At 43.7% G+C, this 16,432-nt stretch overlaps 1 protein-coding gene and 1 long non-coding RNA gene across 2 annotated transcripts; one reads left to right on the plus strand and one right to left on the minus strand.

Annotated features, from left to right (window-relative positions):
- The first annotated feature begins 6,910 nt into the window (after window positions 1–6,910).
- LOC107280689 (uncharacterized) lies at window positions 6,911–7,726 on the plus strand. Its single transcript, XR_001545250.3, has 2 exons — window positions 6,911–7,087; window positions 7,180–7,726. It is a non-coding gene; the product is annotated as an uncharacterized lncRNA (long non-coding RNA).
- A 2,278-nt stretch (window positions 7,727–10,004) lies between these two features.
- On the minus strand, window positions 10,005–14,682 carry LOC4335423 (G-type lectin S-receptor-like serine/threonine-protein kinase SD2-5). Its single transcript, XM_015778555.3, has 2 exons — window positions 13,168–14,682; window positions 10,005–13,084 (listed from the first exon to the last, which is right to left on the minus strand). The coding sequence occupies exons 1-2, from the start codon at window positions 13,224–13,226 to the stop codon at window positions 10,552–10,554; spliced, it is 2,592 nt and encodes an 863-aa protein (XP_015634041.1). The 5' UTR covers window positions 13,227–14,682; the 3' UTR covers window positions 10,005–10,551.
- Between the last annotated feature and the right edge of the window lie 1,750 nt (window positions 14,683–16,432).

The raw sequence follows: 16,432 nt of genomic DNA on the forward strand, positions 1-16,432 counted from the left end.
ATTAAAACTATAATAATCTTATATTAAAACTCAAATAGTCATATATGCTAAGTCTAGGTGACGTATATTAGGACCCTAGCTAGTCAATAATTATATACTAAGTCTAATTACAAATATAATAATCTTATATTAAAACTCAAATAATATTATACTAAAACTCAAATAGTGATTATATATGCTAAGTCTAATTGTCGTATATTAGAACCCTACACAATCTTATATGCTAAGTCTAATTACAAATCTAATAATCTTATATTAAAACTATAATAATCTTATATTAAAACTCAAATAATATTGTATTAAAACTCTAACTATAATGCTAAGTCTAAGTGTCGTATATTAAATCTAATAGTCCTAATTGCATTAAAAATTTAACAATCATATATATATATATTTACGTCACTTGCCTGCGCGAATTCCTTTGAGGGCTAGCTACTACTCCGGCTTGAGGGACGACGACGACAACGTCTTTTCTGCAACATACAAAAAGATGTATTAGGATAAACGCGAAGTAGCATATATTGCATTTCACGTTCACACTTCGTTCACGATCGTTCATGTTCACGTTCTCGTTAAGGTCACGTTTCATTCACCTACGTTCGTTCGTTCACGTGCGTCCATGTTAATGTACGTTAAGTAAGGTTCGTTCACGCATGTTCGTTCGTTTATGTACGTTCAAATACAACGTTAAGTTCATGTTCGTTCACGTTCATGTTCGTTAACGTTCGTTCACGTTCGTTCGTTCACGTTCATTCACATTCACGTTCGTTAACGTTCGTTCGTTCGTTCACGTTCAATTCTCGTTCACGTATGTTTCGTTCGTTCACGTTCGTTCGCTCATTCACGTTCTCGTTCACGTTCGTTCGCTCGTTCACGTTCACGTTCACGTTCACATTCGTTCGTTCACATGGCGGCAGCTAGCGGAGAGGCGGTGTGGCGGCAGAGGAGCGGCGGCGGGGCGGCGCGGCGGCGCGCGTGGCATCGGCGTGGCGCGCGGCCCGGTGGCGGCCACGCGCGCGGCACGGCGGCGGCGTTGCGCGCGGTGCGACGGCGGCGTTGCGTGGCGGCGGCGTGGCGGCGCGGCGGTGCCGCGGCGGCGTCGTGGCGTCCCGGCGTGTCGTGCCGCCGCGGCGTCGTGGCGCGGCGGAGTCATGTTCGGCCGCGACGACGTCGGCGTCAGCGTCGGCAACGAGGCAGCCGGCGGCAACCGAGAGAGAGAGATCAAGATCGGAGAGAGAGAGCTAGAGAGGGAGGCGGCGGCGGCTCTCACCCCAGAGATGCGGTGGCGGCGGAGGAGGCGTAGGCGGCGACGACGACGCGCGCGAGACGACGATGAGATACGACGGCGGCGTCGGCGCGGGGATGCCCTAGGCAGTGGCGGCGAAGGAGAAGCCGAGAGAGATCGCTCGGGGCAAAAACTTCTAAGTGTTGGTGGAGAAGACGAGGGCGCGCATCGGGAAAATATATATACCCCTAGATCTTTAGTCCCGGTTGATGAGAACAACCGGGAGTAAAGATATCTGATATCTTTACTCCCGGTTGTTCTCATCTATCTTTACTCCTGGTTGTTCTCATCAACCGGGACTAAAGATATTTTCCCACTATTTCTAAATTCTTTTTAAACCCGGTTAGGGTTAAGAACCGGGACTACTGATAAGCGCACTGAATATTAATTTCCATTACATATGTGTTTTTAAAATAGAAAATAATGCACTAAAATTATTTAAAGTCGAAAAATTAATGACAATTACTTCGAAAAATTATTGTTGGCTGTAGTAAATTAAGTGGATAAAACGTAGTAAGCAAATATATGATTTAAAATTAATAAAAATTCTAATAATCTTATATAATTAGCATATGAATGATATTAAATTAATTGTTAAAAACTCTAATTAACATATGTAAATATATACGACATGCATGATTTAAAATTAATAAAAATTCTAATAATCTTATATAATTAGCATATGAATAATATTAAATTAATTGTTACAAACTCTAATTAACATATGTAAATACATACGACATGCATGATTTAAAATTAATAAAAATTCTAATAATCATATATAATTAGCATATGAATAATATTAAATTAATTGTTACAAACTCTAATTAACATATGTAAATACATACGACATGCATGATTTAAAATTAATAAAAATTCTAATAATCATATATAATTAGCATATGAATGATATTAAATTGATTGTTAAAAACTCTAATTAACATATGTAAATACATACGACATGCATGATTTAAAATTAATAAAAATTCTAATAATCATATATAATTAGCATATGAATGATATTAAATTAATTGTTAAAAACTCTAATTAACATATGTAAATGCCACATGCATGATTTAAAACTTTTAAAAGTTGTTAAAACCTCTAATAATCGTGCGTAATTCACATATGCCAAACAACAATTGATCGGCGGTGACGGTTGACCGCACGTACTTTCTCCTCACTATTGTTCCCTCCTTGTGATCGCTACGTGAGTAAGGGGTGTCTTCATTTGATAGGAGGATGCTAGGGTCAATCGTCACCGTGAAAGGAGGTTGCCCATCCAACTGATCGTAATCCTCGTCAGTCTTGTTCTCAACCCCGACGATTTTTCTTTTGCCTGGGAGAACCACGTGACGCTTAGGCTCGTCAGGCCCTCTGCCCTTCTTTCCTTTGCTAGACATGTCCTTCACGTAAAAGACTTGCGTTATATCATTGGCAAGGACAAAAGGTTCATCCGAGTATCCAACCTTGTTAAGGTCAACCGTTGTCATCCCACTGTCATCAATCATTACGCCTCCACCAGTCAACCTAACCCATTGGCACCGGAACAGAGGGACCTTGAGAGGACCGTAGTCAAGTTCCCATATGTCCTCGATGGCACCGTAATATGTGCCAGTTGTTCCATCGTGTCCCATGGCATCGATACGAACAACGCTGTTTTGGTTCGTGCTCTTCATGTCTTGGGCTCTCGTGTAGAATGTGTACCCATTGATCTCATATCCCTGGAATGTCGCGATCGACCCAGACGGTCCCCTCGCTAGGAAGGCAAGTTGTTGGTTGATCGTCTCGTTACCCATGAGATGTTGTCGTAGCCACACGGGGAAAGTATCAATGTGATGCCGTGTAATCCATGCATCGAACTTACCGATGTTTCTGGCACGAACTAGAGCCAAGTGCTCATCGATGTAAGGAGATACCAATGAAGATTGTTGCAGAACCGTGAAATGGGCTTTACGGAATAAATTATTGTCTACCATCATTATTGCTTTCCTTCCGAGAGTTCCCTTTCCCCGTAGTCTCCCTTCATGGCATGATTCAGGTACCCCGATTGGGCGAAGGTATTCAATAAATTCTACGCAAAATTCGATGACCTCCTCTATTCCATACCCCTTGGCGATGCTTGCCTCTGGACGAGCACGGTTACGAACATACTTCTTCAGAACGCCCATGTACCTCTCGAAAGGAAACATGTTACGTAGGTACACAGGCCCGAGAATACTGATCTCTTTGACAAGGTGACAAAGCAGATGCGTCATTATATTGAAAAATGAAGGTGGAAATATCAACTCAAAACTGACAAGACATTGCACCACATCATTCTGAAGGGCTTCTAATCTATCCGAATCGATGACCTTGCGTTCATGAATGCACATAGCTTTGTTATTGTTGCCCAGACATTGTTTGGAAGGATACCCCTTATTACAACTGGTAGCAGTTATGTCATCAACACGTGACAGTCATGAGACTTTAGGTTTGTGAATTTCTTCTCCTTCGTGCTTATTATTCGCTTGATATTCGTGGATTATCCAGACAGTACATTTATGCTCTCCAAGCATTCAAACATACTTTCCTTCTCTGCCTTGCTAAGAGTGTAGCTGGCTGGACTCAAGTAATGGCTTCCTTTCTCCTTTGGTTCCAGGTGAAGGTTGCCGCGTTGTTCCATATGCTTCAGATCATTACGTGCTTCCAGTGTATCTTTCGACTTTCCGTACACACCTAGGAAGCCAAGAAGGTTTACGCAAAGGTTCTTAGTGAGGTGCATCACATCGATTGCGTGGCGGATGTCCAAGAATTCTCAATAGGGCAACTCCCAAAATATAAAGTTCTTTTTCCACATTGCCGCTTGACCATCTTCACTCTCTATAGGCTGGCTTCCAGACCCCTTTCCGAACACTACTTTAAGATCTTTAACCATAGCAAACACTGTTTTCCCGCTGCGATGTTTAGGCTTCGTACGGTGGTCCGCCTTACGTTCAAAGTGCTTGCCTTTCTTCCGTACCGGGTGGTTTGCTACAAGGAATCGACGATGACCCATGTATACAACCTTCCTACAGTGCTTAAGATACGTACTTTCTGTTTCATCCATACAGTGAGCGCAAGCCTTGTACCCCTTGTTGGACTGTCCGGATAGGTTGCTAAGTGCAGGCCAATCGTTGATGGTTACGAACAGCAGCGCTCGTAGATTAAACTCCTCCTATTTGTCCTCGTCCCACACGGGGACACCTTCCTTCTTCCACAACAGTTTAAGATCTTCGACCAGTGGTCTTAGGTACACATCGATGTCATTACCAGGTTGCTTGGGGCCTTGAATAATAATCGGCATCATTATGTACTTCCTCTTCATGCATAGCCAGGGGGGAGGTTGTAGATACACATCGTAATGGGCCAAGTGCTATGGCCGCTGCTCATCTCTCCAAAAGGATTCATGCCATCCGTACTCAAACCAAACCGTATGTTTCGTGCGTCCTTTCCAAATTCTTTAAATTTTCTATCGATGTTTCGCCACTGCGAACCATCGGCGGGGTGTCTCAGCATCCCGTCCTGTTGACGCTCTTCAGCGTGCCATCGCATCATTCTAGCATTCCCCTTGTTCCTGAACAAACGCCTTAGCCGTGGTCTTATAAGGAAATACCACATCACCTTAGCAGGAATTCTCTTCTTTGTTAGCTGCCCGTCAACTTCTCCTGGATCGTCTCGTCTAATCTTGTATCGTAGTGCTTTGCAAATAGGGCATGCTTCTAGGTTCTCGTACTCCTCACCGCGATATAGGATACAATCATTCGGACATGCGTGAATCTTCTGAACTTCCAGTCCTAGAGGGCAGACTATCTTCTTAGCCTCGTACGTTGTCTCGGGCAATTTGTTTCCCTCCGAAACAATGTTCTTGATGAGTTTCAATAAATCGCCAAATGCCTTGTCACTAACACCATTTTTTGCCTTCCATTACAAGAACTCCAGAGTTGTATCCAACTTTTTGTGCCCCTGCTCGCAACCTGGGTACAACGACGTTCTGTGGTCCTCTAACATCTTGTCCAATTTATGGCCCCCTTTTCACTTTCGCAGTCCTCCTTGGCGTCCTGCAACATCTGACCAAGATCATCCGCAACGTCGTTACCATCAGCATCCCTTTCCTCCTCGCCCGTTTGATTTCCTTCAAATCCAACGTACTGAGCAAAGTCCGGAATATTGTCATCTTCCACTTCATCTTCTTCCATTTCAACACCTTGCTCTCCGTGGGATGTCCAACAATTATAGCTTGGCATGAACCCCGACTCAAACAAGTGGAAATGAATTGTCCTGGATGCAGAATACTCCTTCTGATTCTTACACTTGTTGCATGGACAACAAATAAAACCCTTATGCCTGTTAGCTTTGGTCACTCTCAAAAAATAATGCACGCCGTCAATAAACTCTTTGGACCGCCGGTCAGCGTACATCCATTGCCGATCCATCTACATGACATGAAAAAAAATCGTACACAAATAATTATTCTTACAATAATGACAATCATATAATAATTATAAAATAATTACGAACTCTTTCAACAGTTATACAATAATGACATATCTTTATTCATTTAAAAATCATAAAATATTACACCAAATAATTCTTATTTACTATTTCTAATGTTTTAAACTAATATTAATGTGTTTTACTTCTTTTAATTTTCATTTTAGTTTGTTTTCTATTATTTAAGATTAACTTTCACTATATTTTCCTTCTCAACTATTTTATAAAACCTTCTTTAGCAAATCAACTAAATTTCTATATATTCTTTCTTTCCCACACAAATTTTCTCTCTTATCAACTTACAACTAAATTTTGGAGACAAAAAAGTGTGTAAAACATAGCTCCAAATGTAATATGACAAAAAAAAATATTGGAGGATGAACTTGCAAACCTTTTAGGCACCTCCGATTTGTATGTAATCATCAAAATTAATTCACTAGAAATTTTGGCATGACCTTCTATCTTTTTTGAAGAAATTTTGAAGCTTGCTCGGGCAGCTGGAGGAGGAAGAAGACATATATATATATAGGGGTGGGACTTTAGTCCCGGTTGGTGTTACCAACCGGGACTAAAGATCCCGGGGGGGCCTGACAGGCCCTGACAGCATTTGAACCGGGTAACGGGCATATTTGATCTTTAGTCCCGGTAGCCCCGGTTTTTATTGCATCTAGGACTATTGTGGAATTCGGCCGACCGACGAAAGATATTTCTCCACCAGTGAAAGTGTGAGTTGTACGTATCATCATGGCAATATACGATACATTCGATACGCGGATATGTGCAAAAGTTTCATTCGAAATAGATATATCCATTTGTTCCATATGCGCGTCATTAGAAAAAACTCATTTGGAAACAAGTGGAAATTTGTGGAGTTACGCACATGAGAAAAAAAAAACATACACACACAGAGCAATGGGAAAAATGGGAATTAAATCATGGGGCCCACACTGGCCAGTGTCACGCGAGAAAATGGATATTTTGCCATCCTCAAAACATGGTTTCGTTGGAATGCCATCTAAAAAACGCAATTTGTTAAAATGCCAATATGGACCGCGCGACCACAGCCACTTTGCTATTTTCTCCATTTTCTCTCTTTTCTCCATTTTCAATTTCATTTTCGCTGGAGTAGAGCTTGATGAGACGATTTTGCCCCTGCTTGCCGGCTAAAAGGGGATCGAGATCTCGCGAGCTACCGGCCATGGCTCGACGCGCCGCAGCCGCCGACGGAGAGTCCCGTCGCCGCCTTGCCGCTCCTCATCCTCCTCGTCTTTCTCCTCTCAACTTCACTCGGTATGGTCGCCACACCGGTGCGAGAAACTCGATGTTGGTTTCTTCGCATTCCAGGCTTGTTCTGACGCGCTCGCGTACCGTTGTGTTTGCAGGGGCGTGCAGTTCGGCGAGCAAGAGGGGCGGCGACGGGCGACAGCGGCGGTGCGGTAGCGGATGAGGCGTACTACTCCAGCTGGGAATCGGCAGTGGCGGTGGTGGTGGCGGGGCGACGAAGGCTAGTCCGGCCAGGGTCGTCGCCGCCGACATGCCGGAGCCGGTGCGGTGGCTGCCACCCAAGCTTGTTCTTCCCGGCTGCGTCGCCATTGCTGCACGGACAAGGTTTAGCTGCTACCTAGCTGGAGCAAGAGCCATCGACAATACTGCAGCCAAGAAGGACATTGCTGAGAAGATCAATCACGCAGGCTTCGGCTTCGATGGGTTGGTGTATGTAACGTTGAGTTCTTGGAGATTGAACAAGGGCAGAGAGATGTTAATGCTGCCATTTTGTTTTTCCTCCTCCTCTCTTTCTATTTATTTTTTTTCTGTTGTTTGTTCTTCCCTTGCATTTTTTTTTTGGGTGATTTCCCTGCTAATTTGTTCCATCTTTGCCATGAACTTTGTATTTACTCGTAACGCACATCATCGTCTTGCTCTGTTCAATTCTTGCTATTTAAACATCTTTTAGTAGATGAACAATGAAAAACTTCTCCTACTTCTATCTTCAGCTCTGATGCGTGTTAGTGTTCTTGTGGCTAGTGCACCCGTGCATGCACATTTCAGTACTATAGTATTTCACACAACAATGGACCGGCGATGCAGGTGACGGTGGTGGCGGCACTTACCGACGGGCAGAGAAGCCAGCAACTAGCTGAAATGGCTCAACCAGCTCGATGCACAACGGTTTTCAACATCCAACCGAAGGGGCAATATCATCTCATCAAGGCACATTTTAGCGAAAATGAAATCGAAAATGGAGAAAATGGCAAAGTAGATGTGGTCACGTGGTCCATATTGGCATTTTAACGAATCGTGTTTTTGGATGGCATTTTAGCGAAACCGCGTTTCGAGAATGACCAAATGTCCATTTTCTCGTGTCGCGCTGTTAACGACCAAATTTGGTAATCTAAGTATCGGAGATGAAGAAGGAATCGAAACGGAGTTCGAGATAGAGATCGTCCCGGAAACAGAGTAAAGTCAGCTGAAATCCGAATCGGCTACGATCAGGATCGGCAGAGTCCGAGTTGGATAGGGTTAGCCAATTGAGTTGAATCTGACAATGTAGCACGATATACGTTGTCGGGTTAGGTTAACGAGCTTCATGAGGATTGTCGTGCATGGATAGAGTCCTAAGAAGGCAATTGTATCTATTAATTAGGATATTTTATGTAATTTCCTTAGAGATATGTTTGGGCAAAAGTCTGCCACAAAGACTTATGGTATTTTAGAGTTTGTTAGAGATAAGAATCGTGTCCGATATAGACATATTTTGTAATCTCGGGTATAAATAGACCCCGAGCCCCATGTAATCAAACTAACACACGCATCGCCACCCTTTTAACTTTTGTTTTGTTTCGACGAGTTCTTACTTTCGGGTTGAGCTGCATCGGTTTTGATCTTCAACAAGAGGTAAAACTTGTTATGGTGGCTTGCGTTATTAGGATTAGTGCTTCCATCTTTATGATACTCTAATCTTATTTATGTAATTTGTCGAGTTATCATATATCTTACATAATCTCCGGCAATATCGCTATCTAACCGTCAATCGGCTAACGTCTGGTACGAGAAGTCAGCCGATTAGGTTAAATACTGATGTTGACTTAGATTATATAGGATATCTACTACTCTATGAAATATCCAACGGCTTGATTGTCTAGAAATTGTCCTTCTTTTTATACTTATAGCTGCATCAGTTAGGTTTGATCTTATAAGTCGTGATTAGAATCTCAATCTGCTTTTTGGTTGCCAATTAGGGTAGTATCGGGGTTTCAGCCGATTTTACCTGATTTAGCTTTATATTTCATTATGTTAGGATATCATTACAATAAAATATGTTAGCTTCTGTGTAATGTATTTTACTTGCTTTAATATCGAGTAGTATCGGAGTATTAGCCGATACGTGCTAGATCTATCTGATCGGTTATGCTATGAACAGATATATAGTCTTGTTGTTAATATATATTTTGATCTAAGTGATTTATACTGTCTCGGCATGGCGACCGATCTATCCCAATCACTTGATTTAAGTATATATCGACATAAGGACTATATATTATTAATATCTACAGCCGATCGAGTAGATTTAGTTCTTCCGTACTTATTAACATTTGCCGATCGATTCACATATGACATCGGCTCAGAGATAAGTGATATGTCATCGGCAATTAGTCGATCGGCTATCGTTTATGAATTTAACCGCGGTTTCTTTATCTTTGTTTCTTGTTGATTGCAGGATCAAATCAACTGGCACACTCATACACCTAAAGGCAAGCTTTTAGACCTGCATTGGAGTTAAGCAGATCTCCCAGGCCTTGTGTTTTTACATCAACACGCGCTGGGATGAGACTCCTCTGACTTTGTGTAGTACAACTGCAAACTGCACAAAGGTTGTGTTTAAATCTACGGGTGAAAAGTTTTGGTGCATCACATCGGATATACGGGCACACATTTGAAGTATTAGACGTAGACTAATAACAAAACAAATTATAGACTCCGTCTGTAAACTGCGAGACGAATTTATTAAGCCTAATTAATCCGTCATTAGCAAATATTTACTGTAGCACGATATTGTTAAATCATGAAGCAATTGGGCTTAAAAGATTTGTCTCGTAATTTACACGTAATCTATGTAAGTAGTTTTTTTTATATTTAATACTCCACGTATGTATAGATCTAAACATTCGATGGGCAAAGTCACCGGATATCCGTGGCGGTGCGTGGAACAGTTGGGCCCTTCCCAATTTCCATTCACCCTTTCGCCGCGGCGGCAGCGGCCGGCAGCCGAGCCGCGATCGAAAGCACCACCACGATGATGGCCGCAGCGAGAACGGCGTTCGTCTCCGGCGACCTACTTCCACTCAACGTCTCCTCCTCGGCGTCAATCCCCACCCTGGCAAAAACCCAAGGTATCACCAAATCCATCTCGTTCGGTTCTGGGCGCCGTCGCCGGCCGCGAGATCCACAGTCCATACCTACCACCAGGCAAGCCTCCTCTGCTATCTAGAGATATTTTCCGCCATATTGAAAAACATCACCCGAAAAATCCAACATATGTACTATTGCTCAGATTTAGTGATAATATTGATATGCAGTTCAGATAGCTAGTACATATTTGCAGTTTAAAGATAATATTATTAGTACATTATTGTTCCAGTGCATTGTGAAACATACTTCTCACAAGAAGAACTATGATAGATTACCAAAGTAGTTACAAAATATGATGTGCATAGATTGCGATGGATTTTCTTGTGCTCAGTATCCCACCTATTTCATCTTGGACCAGATAGAATCGATGCAGAGGGTGGAGCTGAATATGTGGATGGGTTGTCTTGAGCAGATATCACTGAATTTGCGTTGGCAAAGCTGTAATCTAGGCAATTTTCCACGCTCACTGCGCCTTCCAATACCTTGACAACCATCGACATCGAAGGCCTTCTGCTGCTCTCATTTTGCAAGCACCACATTGCGAGCTTCAACATTTTAATCACTTCCTCCTGGTGGTGTGAGACCATATCAGTACTTTTCTTATCAATTATATCGATCAATACATTGTCTTTAGCCTTCTCTCGCAATAAATTGATGAGCTGAACGCTTTCCTCTGGCTGCGAAATATCAATATTTTTCCTTCCGCATATTATTTCCAGGAGAACAACTCCAAAGCTGTAGACGTCAACTTTTTCAGTGATCTGTGATGTTAGCCATTCAGGTGCCAAATATCCAGGCGTGCCTCTCATCACAGTCACTACTTTACTTTGATCCCTGTCTATTAGCTTGGAAAGTCCAAAATCAGCCAGTTTGGCATTGAATTTCTCGTCTAAGAGAATGTTTTGTGGTTTGATATCCAAATGAGCAATTTTTCGCCTGCATTCCTCATGAAGATAACATAAACCCTTGGCAATATCCATAATGATCCTACACCTTGTGCACCAATCAAGAGGATCATTGTTGTAGCGGTAATATATCCACCTATCAAGTGACCCTCTTGGCATATATTCATATACAAGAAGCCGATTTGACTTCTCTGCACAAAATCCTATCAGCCTGACAAGATTGATGTGCTCAATGCTGCCAATAGTCTCAACCTCTGCCAAGAATTCTTTCTTTCCTTGTTTAGCACTTTCTAGTCGTTTAACTGCAACTCTCTCCTCACCTATTTCTCCTTCAAAGACTGATCCAAATCCACCTTCACCGAGCTTTTTACTGAAATCTTTGGTGCATTCTCTCAACTTTTCATATGAAAACCTCACTGGCATTCCAGGCAATGGCTCAAAATCAATTTCTTCATCTATCTCTTGATACTTCCTCCTTTGCACATAAAGGGTGATAACTGTGACAGCCAGTACAAGGATAAGAATTGCTGAAATTGTTGCACCTAAAATTGCCTTTGTTTTGTTTGCTGTGGAAGCAGAAGCAGAAGGACTAAGCTGCACCTTGAGGTAAGCAGAGGAGTTGTAATGAAGGGCTTCAGGTTGTATCGTTTGCAACGAGAAGACCTCCGATACCGAGAAGCATGTGCCATCAGAATCATTCTGGCCATACCTGAACATAACGGCCCTGCAGGAGCAATTCTTCAAGCAGGATTGCTTACAGTCATCTCTGTTTGTTGCATTCAGGATGGTGTGGCTGACATCGAAGTATGAAACATCAGTAAGGGCCAAGAGCTGATGGCTTCGCATTTCTTGACAAGAGATTGGTGTCAGTGGTGAGCAACCAAGATTTGCCTTTCGCTCGTCGACCGGCTTGAAGTAGCTTAAACTAGAATTACTCTGAAGGGGACAGGTACATTGCCCACCTGTGCATATCCCGTATTTTCCGCACGCCATTGGGAAAGCACAATCATCAGGGAATACCTTGATTACATCAGACACGACTGTCCACTTTGCTCCTGTATTAGACCATTCATACAGCCTCAAGTGCCCATCAAACTCTAACCTCATATACTGGGTGGAGCTGGCTTGTGGCAGTGAGATATTGCTTGGCTGAGTGGACTGCACAAATATGCTAAGGCTGCCATTGGTGAAGGTAACCTTGGTTGGATCTTTTCCACTCTTGTTTGTGTTCACTGAATGAGAATAGTAGAGCTGTGGTGGTGTGGATTCAACATAAGCAAACAATCCATCTGGTTGAACAGCCATATACACCTGATTCTCAGTCGAATTTGTTGTAGTGCTGTTTGCTCTGAGCTTCATGCCTTCCATCAGTGACTGCCCAGGAAGGAGTGTGTCAGTCGGATGATCAAAAGACTGCCACACCGTCACATTCCTCTGATCAAACAGCACAAGATTGCCGGTGTCAGTGATCTCCATGCCAGCCACAGACCGGCTCGAGCTGCCGCTTGACCAGACGAGGCTACCATCAGCATCACTGAGGACCAGGTTGCCATTGTAAGTGAGCTCGAGGGTGGCATTCTCCCGGACGGGGCGAGCCCGGTTGGCCGACCAGACCACCTGCGGGATCCCGGTGGTCGTCATCGTGATCCCGGCGCCGCTGTTGGTGTAGACGATGTAGACGGCGAAGAGGAACGCGTCGCAGGGGGGAGAGCAGAAGAAGCCCGCGGCGTAGGAGGGGCCGTAGAAGGTCTTCGGTGAACGGAGGACGATGGCACGCACGGCCGACCCGTCGGAGTAGCCGACGCTGTGTTGGAGCGCCGCGGCATTGTTCACCCACCGCGTCGAGAGGTTGGCAGTGGGATAGTCGTACCGCTCCGCAGAGACCGGCGGTGCTATGGTTGCGAGTGCGATGATGACGATGACGATGATGAAGAAGAAGAAGTTGGCCGGAAGCATGGTGCTTGGATGTGAACTGAGAATGCGATGAAGAACCAATTAAGCAAGAAACTTGGGGCATTTCTGCCAGAGATGAGAGAAGATGTTGTCAGTTCTCACCTGATGTCAGCATGGCAATGGTGGAGCTGATGCGGTGACCGGCAAAATGGTCTCACCATCGCCAAGGTCACCGGACTCTGGAGTCTGCAGTGGTCAGCTACTTGTCTTCTTGATCTCTCAGTAAGTTCACACTTCACACCAAGCTGGGCTAGATTATTATGGTTTTGGTTTATCTGTGAAGACAGATTGACTTGACCATTTCTCTTTGGGGGGGGAGGGGGGGGGGTCAATAATTAGCCGTGCCGACAAATGGTAGTCGTTTCCATGTACCAAATTGCTGATATCATCAACATTAACAATTCAATTCAGGCGTTGTCCCTTTCAGTAAAAACAATTGAGGCATTGTCCTTGCATATAAAGAAGGCAATTCAAGAGCAGGTATTGGTACGGTAGTAAGGCTGGTAAGGAAACACGGGAACTGACGAACTGTATTGTTTAATTTCCAATTCACGCGTTCCAGATCTTAAATTGGTTGTAAGGATCAGTTCATATGTAGATTTTTCCAGTTGGTATGATCACAGTATCACACCAATATGATTGTGGGATCTTGGTCAAAGTTTCCATTCGATCCTGACTGCTTGTACAGACTCTAGTGGTTTATATATTAAAAATAACTACATGTACATGTCCATTTATTACAAAATTTCACTCTTTCATCTGTCCATGTAAGGGGTTTTTTTTCATAGGTAAAGAATAAAATTTCTACTGCATGTTTTTATAATTAAAAGGGGTTTCAGAAGTATAACTTTACAATAAATGGAAGGTGTTGATGATACCATAACTTGGAGATGGACGAGCAATGGGAAATATAGTGCGAGATCAGCCTATATAGCACAATTCAACGGAAGGATAAGCTCAGCTGCAGCAAAACTAATCTGGAAGCAATGGGCTCCCTCCAAATGCAAACACTTTGCCTGGCTGTTACTACAAAATAGGATTTGGACAACGGATCGGCTGCAGATCAGACAATGGCCAAACAACTATTTCTGTTAACTATGATACAGGAACCTAGAAACAACTCAACATCTCTTCAAGGATTGTCCTTTTGTGCGGCAGGTTTGGGAGAGGGTCCTAGGGAGGCTGAACTGCAATGAAATTGACCTGACACATGATGAAAATGAATCGCTGTTGAACTGGTGGATTAGGAGAACATCTCAAGGTGGGAAGGAAAAAGCTAAGGCAAAAAAATCAATCCACATGTTGGTAGCATGGGAAATATGGTGTGATCGGAACATAAGAGTATTTCAAAATCAAGAAAAAACCCTGCAGCAGCTACTAGACAAGATTCATGATGAAGTCAAGCTATGGAGAATATGTGGAGCAACAAACATTGCGAGATTATCGGCCTAAGACCTTTTGATTGATTAGTGTTTTTCTTGTTTCTTTTTATTTCTTCTTTTATTTTTCTTTTCTTTTATTTTTCTTTTTCCTTTTCTCCTTCACCGTTTGGTGATCATGTAAATAGTTTCTCCCCTACTTAATATAACACCAACAATGCTGGCTCGGTTTTCAAAAAAAAATAACTTTACAATACAGAAGTATTCATACATTTTAGATTTTCTTTTTTTTTGGAATACGCAAGGAGCACATTTTTTTCCATTATTTACAATGTGAAATGAAAAACAAGCACGGGACTGGTACTGGAGGCTAGGGATCTAATGGGGATATCTCGCGCTAGATTTGGCTACCACGACCTCGCAGAGGTAAAACTGAAGGGACCCCTACATTTGCCGACTTCCAAAGCACGGCTTCTTCCGCCATCGCTTTCGCCAATTCGATCCAAGACTTGCTCTGTTGATTGAAGATCCGGTTGTTTCGCTCCTTCCAAATCGACCAGGCCACCAGCGTTGCAATAGTGTCAAATTCCCGGCGATGCTGCTCTCTCAACTTCATCCGGCTTTCACAGAGCCAGAGGTGGGTAGACAGTCCGGATTGCCTATCGCTCTTAATGTCCAACACCAAAGCTGCCTCGACTCAGGTCAGCCTACCAGAATGTGGTCGATGCTCTCCTCCTGTTGATCGCAAAGAACACAACGGTCTGGGTGAGGCAACCCCCGGCTCCGTAGATGATCAGCGGTCCAACATCTGTTCATTGCTACCAACCACAGGAAGAAGCGGCATCGAGGTGGAGCAAACGATTTCCAGATCGGGGTCAAGAGGAAGGAGATCCGACCAAAGAACAGAGCCTTATAAGAAGATATTGAGCTGTACTGACACGAGCTTTCCCATTTCCAGCTGAAAGAATCAGGAGTGGTAGGGTTACAGGTCACCGATTGGACTAGCGACCAAAGCTTCAGATTCTCCAGGATGGCTTGAATCCCAAGTGCCCCAGCGATGTCCCCGATCCATCAACGATCCGTTAGTGCCTCGGCCACCGTCCGGCGCTGGTGCACGTGAGGCGAAACACGATCGTAGATGTTAGGGGCAATGGATCGGATGCAGCCCTCTTGCAGCCAACTATCCTCCCAGAAGAGGATCGTTTGTCCATCTCCCAGCTGACAGACTGTGGATGCAGCCACGAAGCTCTTCTCCTTTTGCGACCCCGGGATGTCTAGGCCTTGCCATGGTTTACTTAGTGAAGTCCGTTGTAGCCAAGTCCATCTGGAGCGAAGTGCAATACCCATCAACTCCAGATTTGGCAAGTCTAAACCGCCATAGTTCTTAGGAGCACAGACCCTCGACCAAGCGACCCGGCAGCAACCTCCATTGGCTTGCGCCTTGCCTGCCAGAGAATCCCGCGTCGGATCTTGTCGATTCCTTTGATCACCCACTTGGGTGCATCGATAGTAATCAGCAGGTAGATTGGGATTGCACTGAGTACAAACTGAACCATTGTTACATGACCTATCAACGACATTTGGTTGGATTTCCAAGCTGGAAGCCGCCGGGCTATGCTGTCAACGAATGGCTGCAAGTCTTCTTTCTTCAACCTGAAGATGGAAAGGGGTAGACCTAAGTACTTGCAGGGGAAGGATGCAACATGGCAGGGCAATTCCGGCTGTATCCCAGCAAGCAACTCCTCTGAGCACTGAATCGGCAGGGTTGAACATTTTCCAAAATTTGTCCGGAGCCCAGAGGCCTCACCGAAGACGTAGATTTTCTTTCAAAAGAATCATCTGAAAGAATTATGCAGGATCTTACATTTGTAAATGAATCCTGCAATTTGTGATATCCTGCCTGGAAGAATTATGTGCCCTATTCAGGAGTCAGGACACAAAATATGTAGGTATTTTAGCCTAACAAATATGTAGGTAATGTCTCGATG

This window comes from Oryza sativa, chromosome 4 (genome assembly GCF_034140825.1).
Source record: "Oryza sativa Japonica Group chromosome 4, ASM3414082v1".
Classification (NCBI taxonomy): domain Eukaryota; kingdom Viridiplantae; phylum Streptophyta; class Magnoliopsida; order Poales; family Poaceae; genus Oryza; species Oryza sativa.

Coding starts and splice junctions, on each gene's coding strand:
- LOC4335423 (XM_015778555.3), bottom strand. CDS start 13,226: ATGGTGAGACCATTTTGCCGGTCACCGCATCAGCTCCACCATTGCCAT. Junction 13,085..13,167: donor CATTGCCATGCTGACATCAG/GTGAGAACTGAC, acceptor TCGCATTCTCAG/TTCACATCCAAGCACCATGC.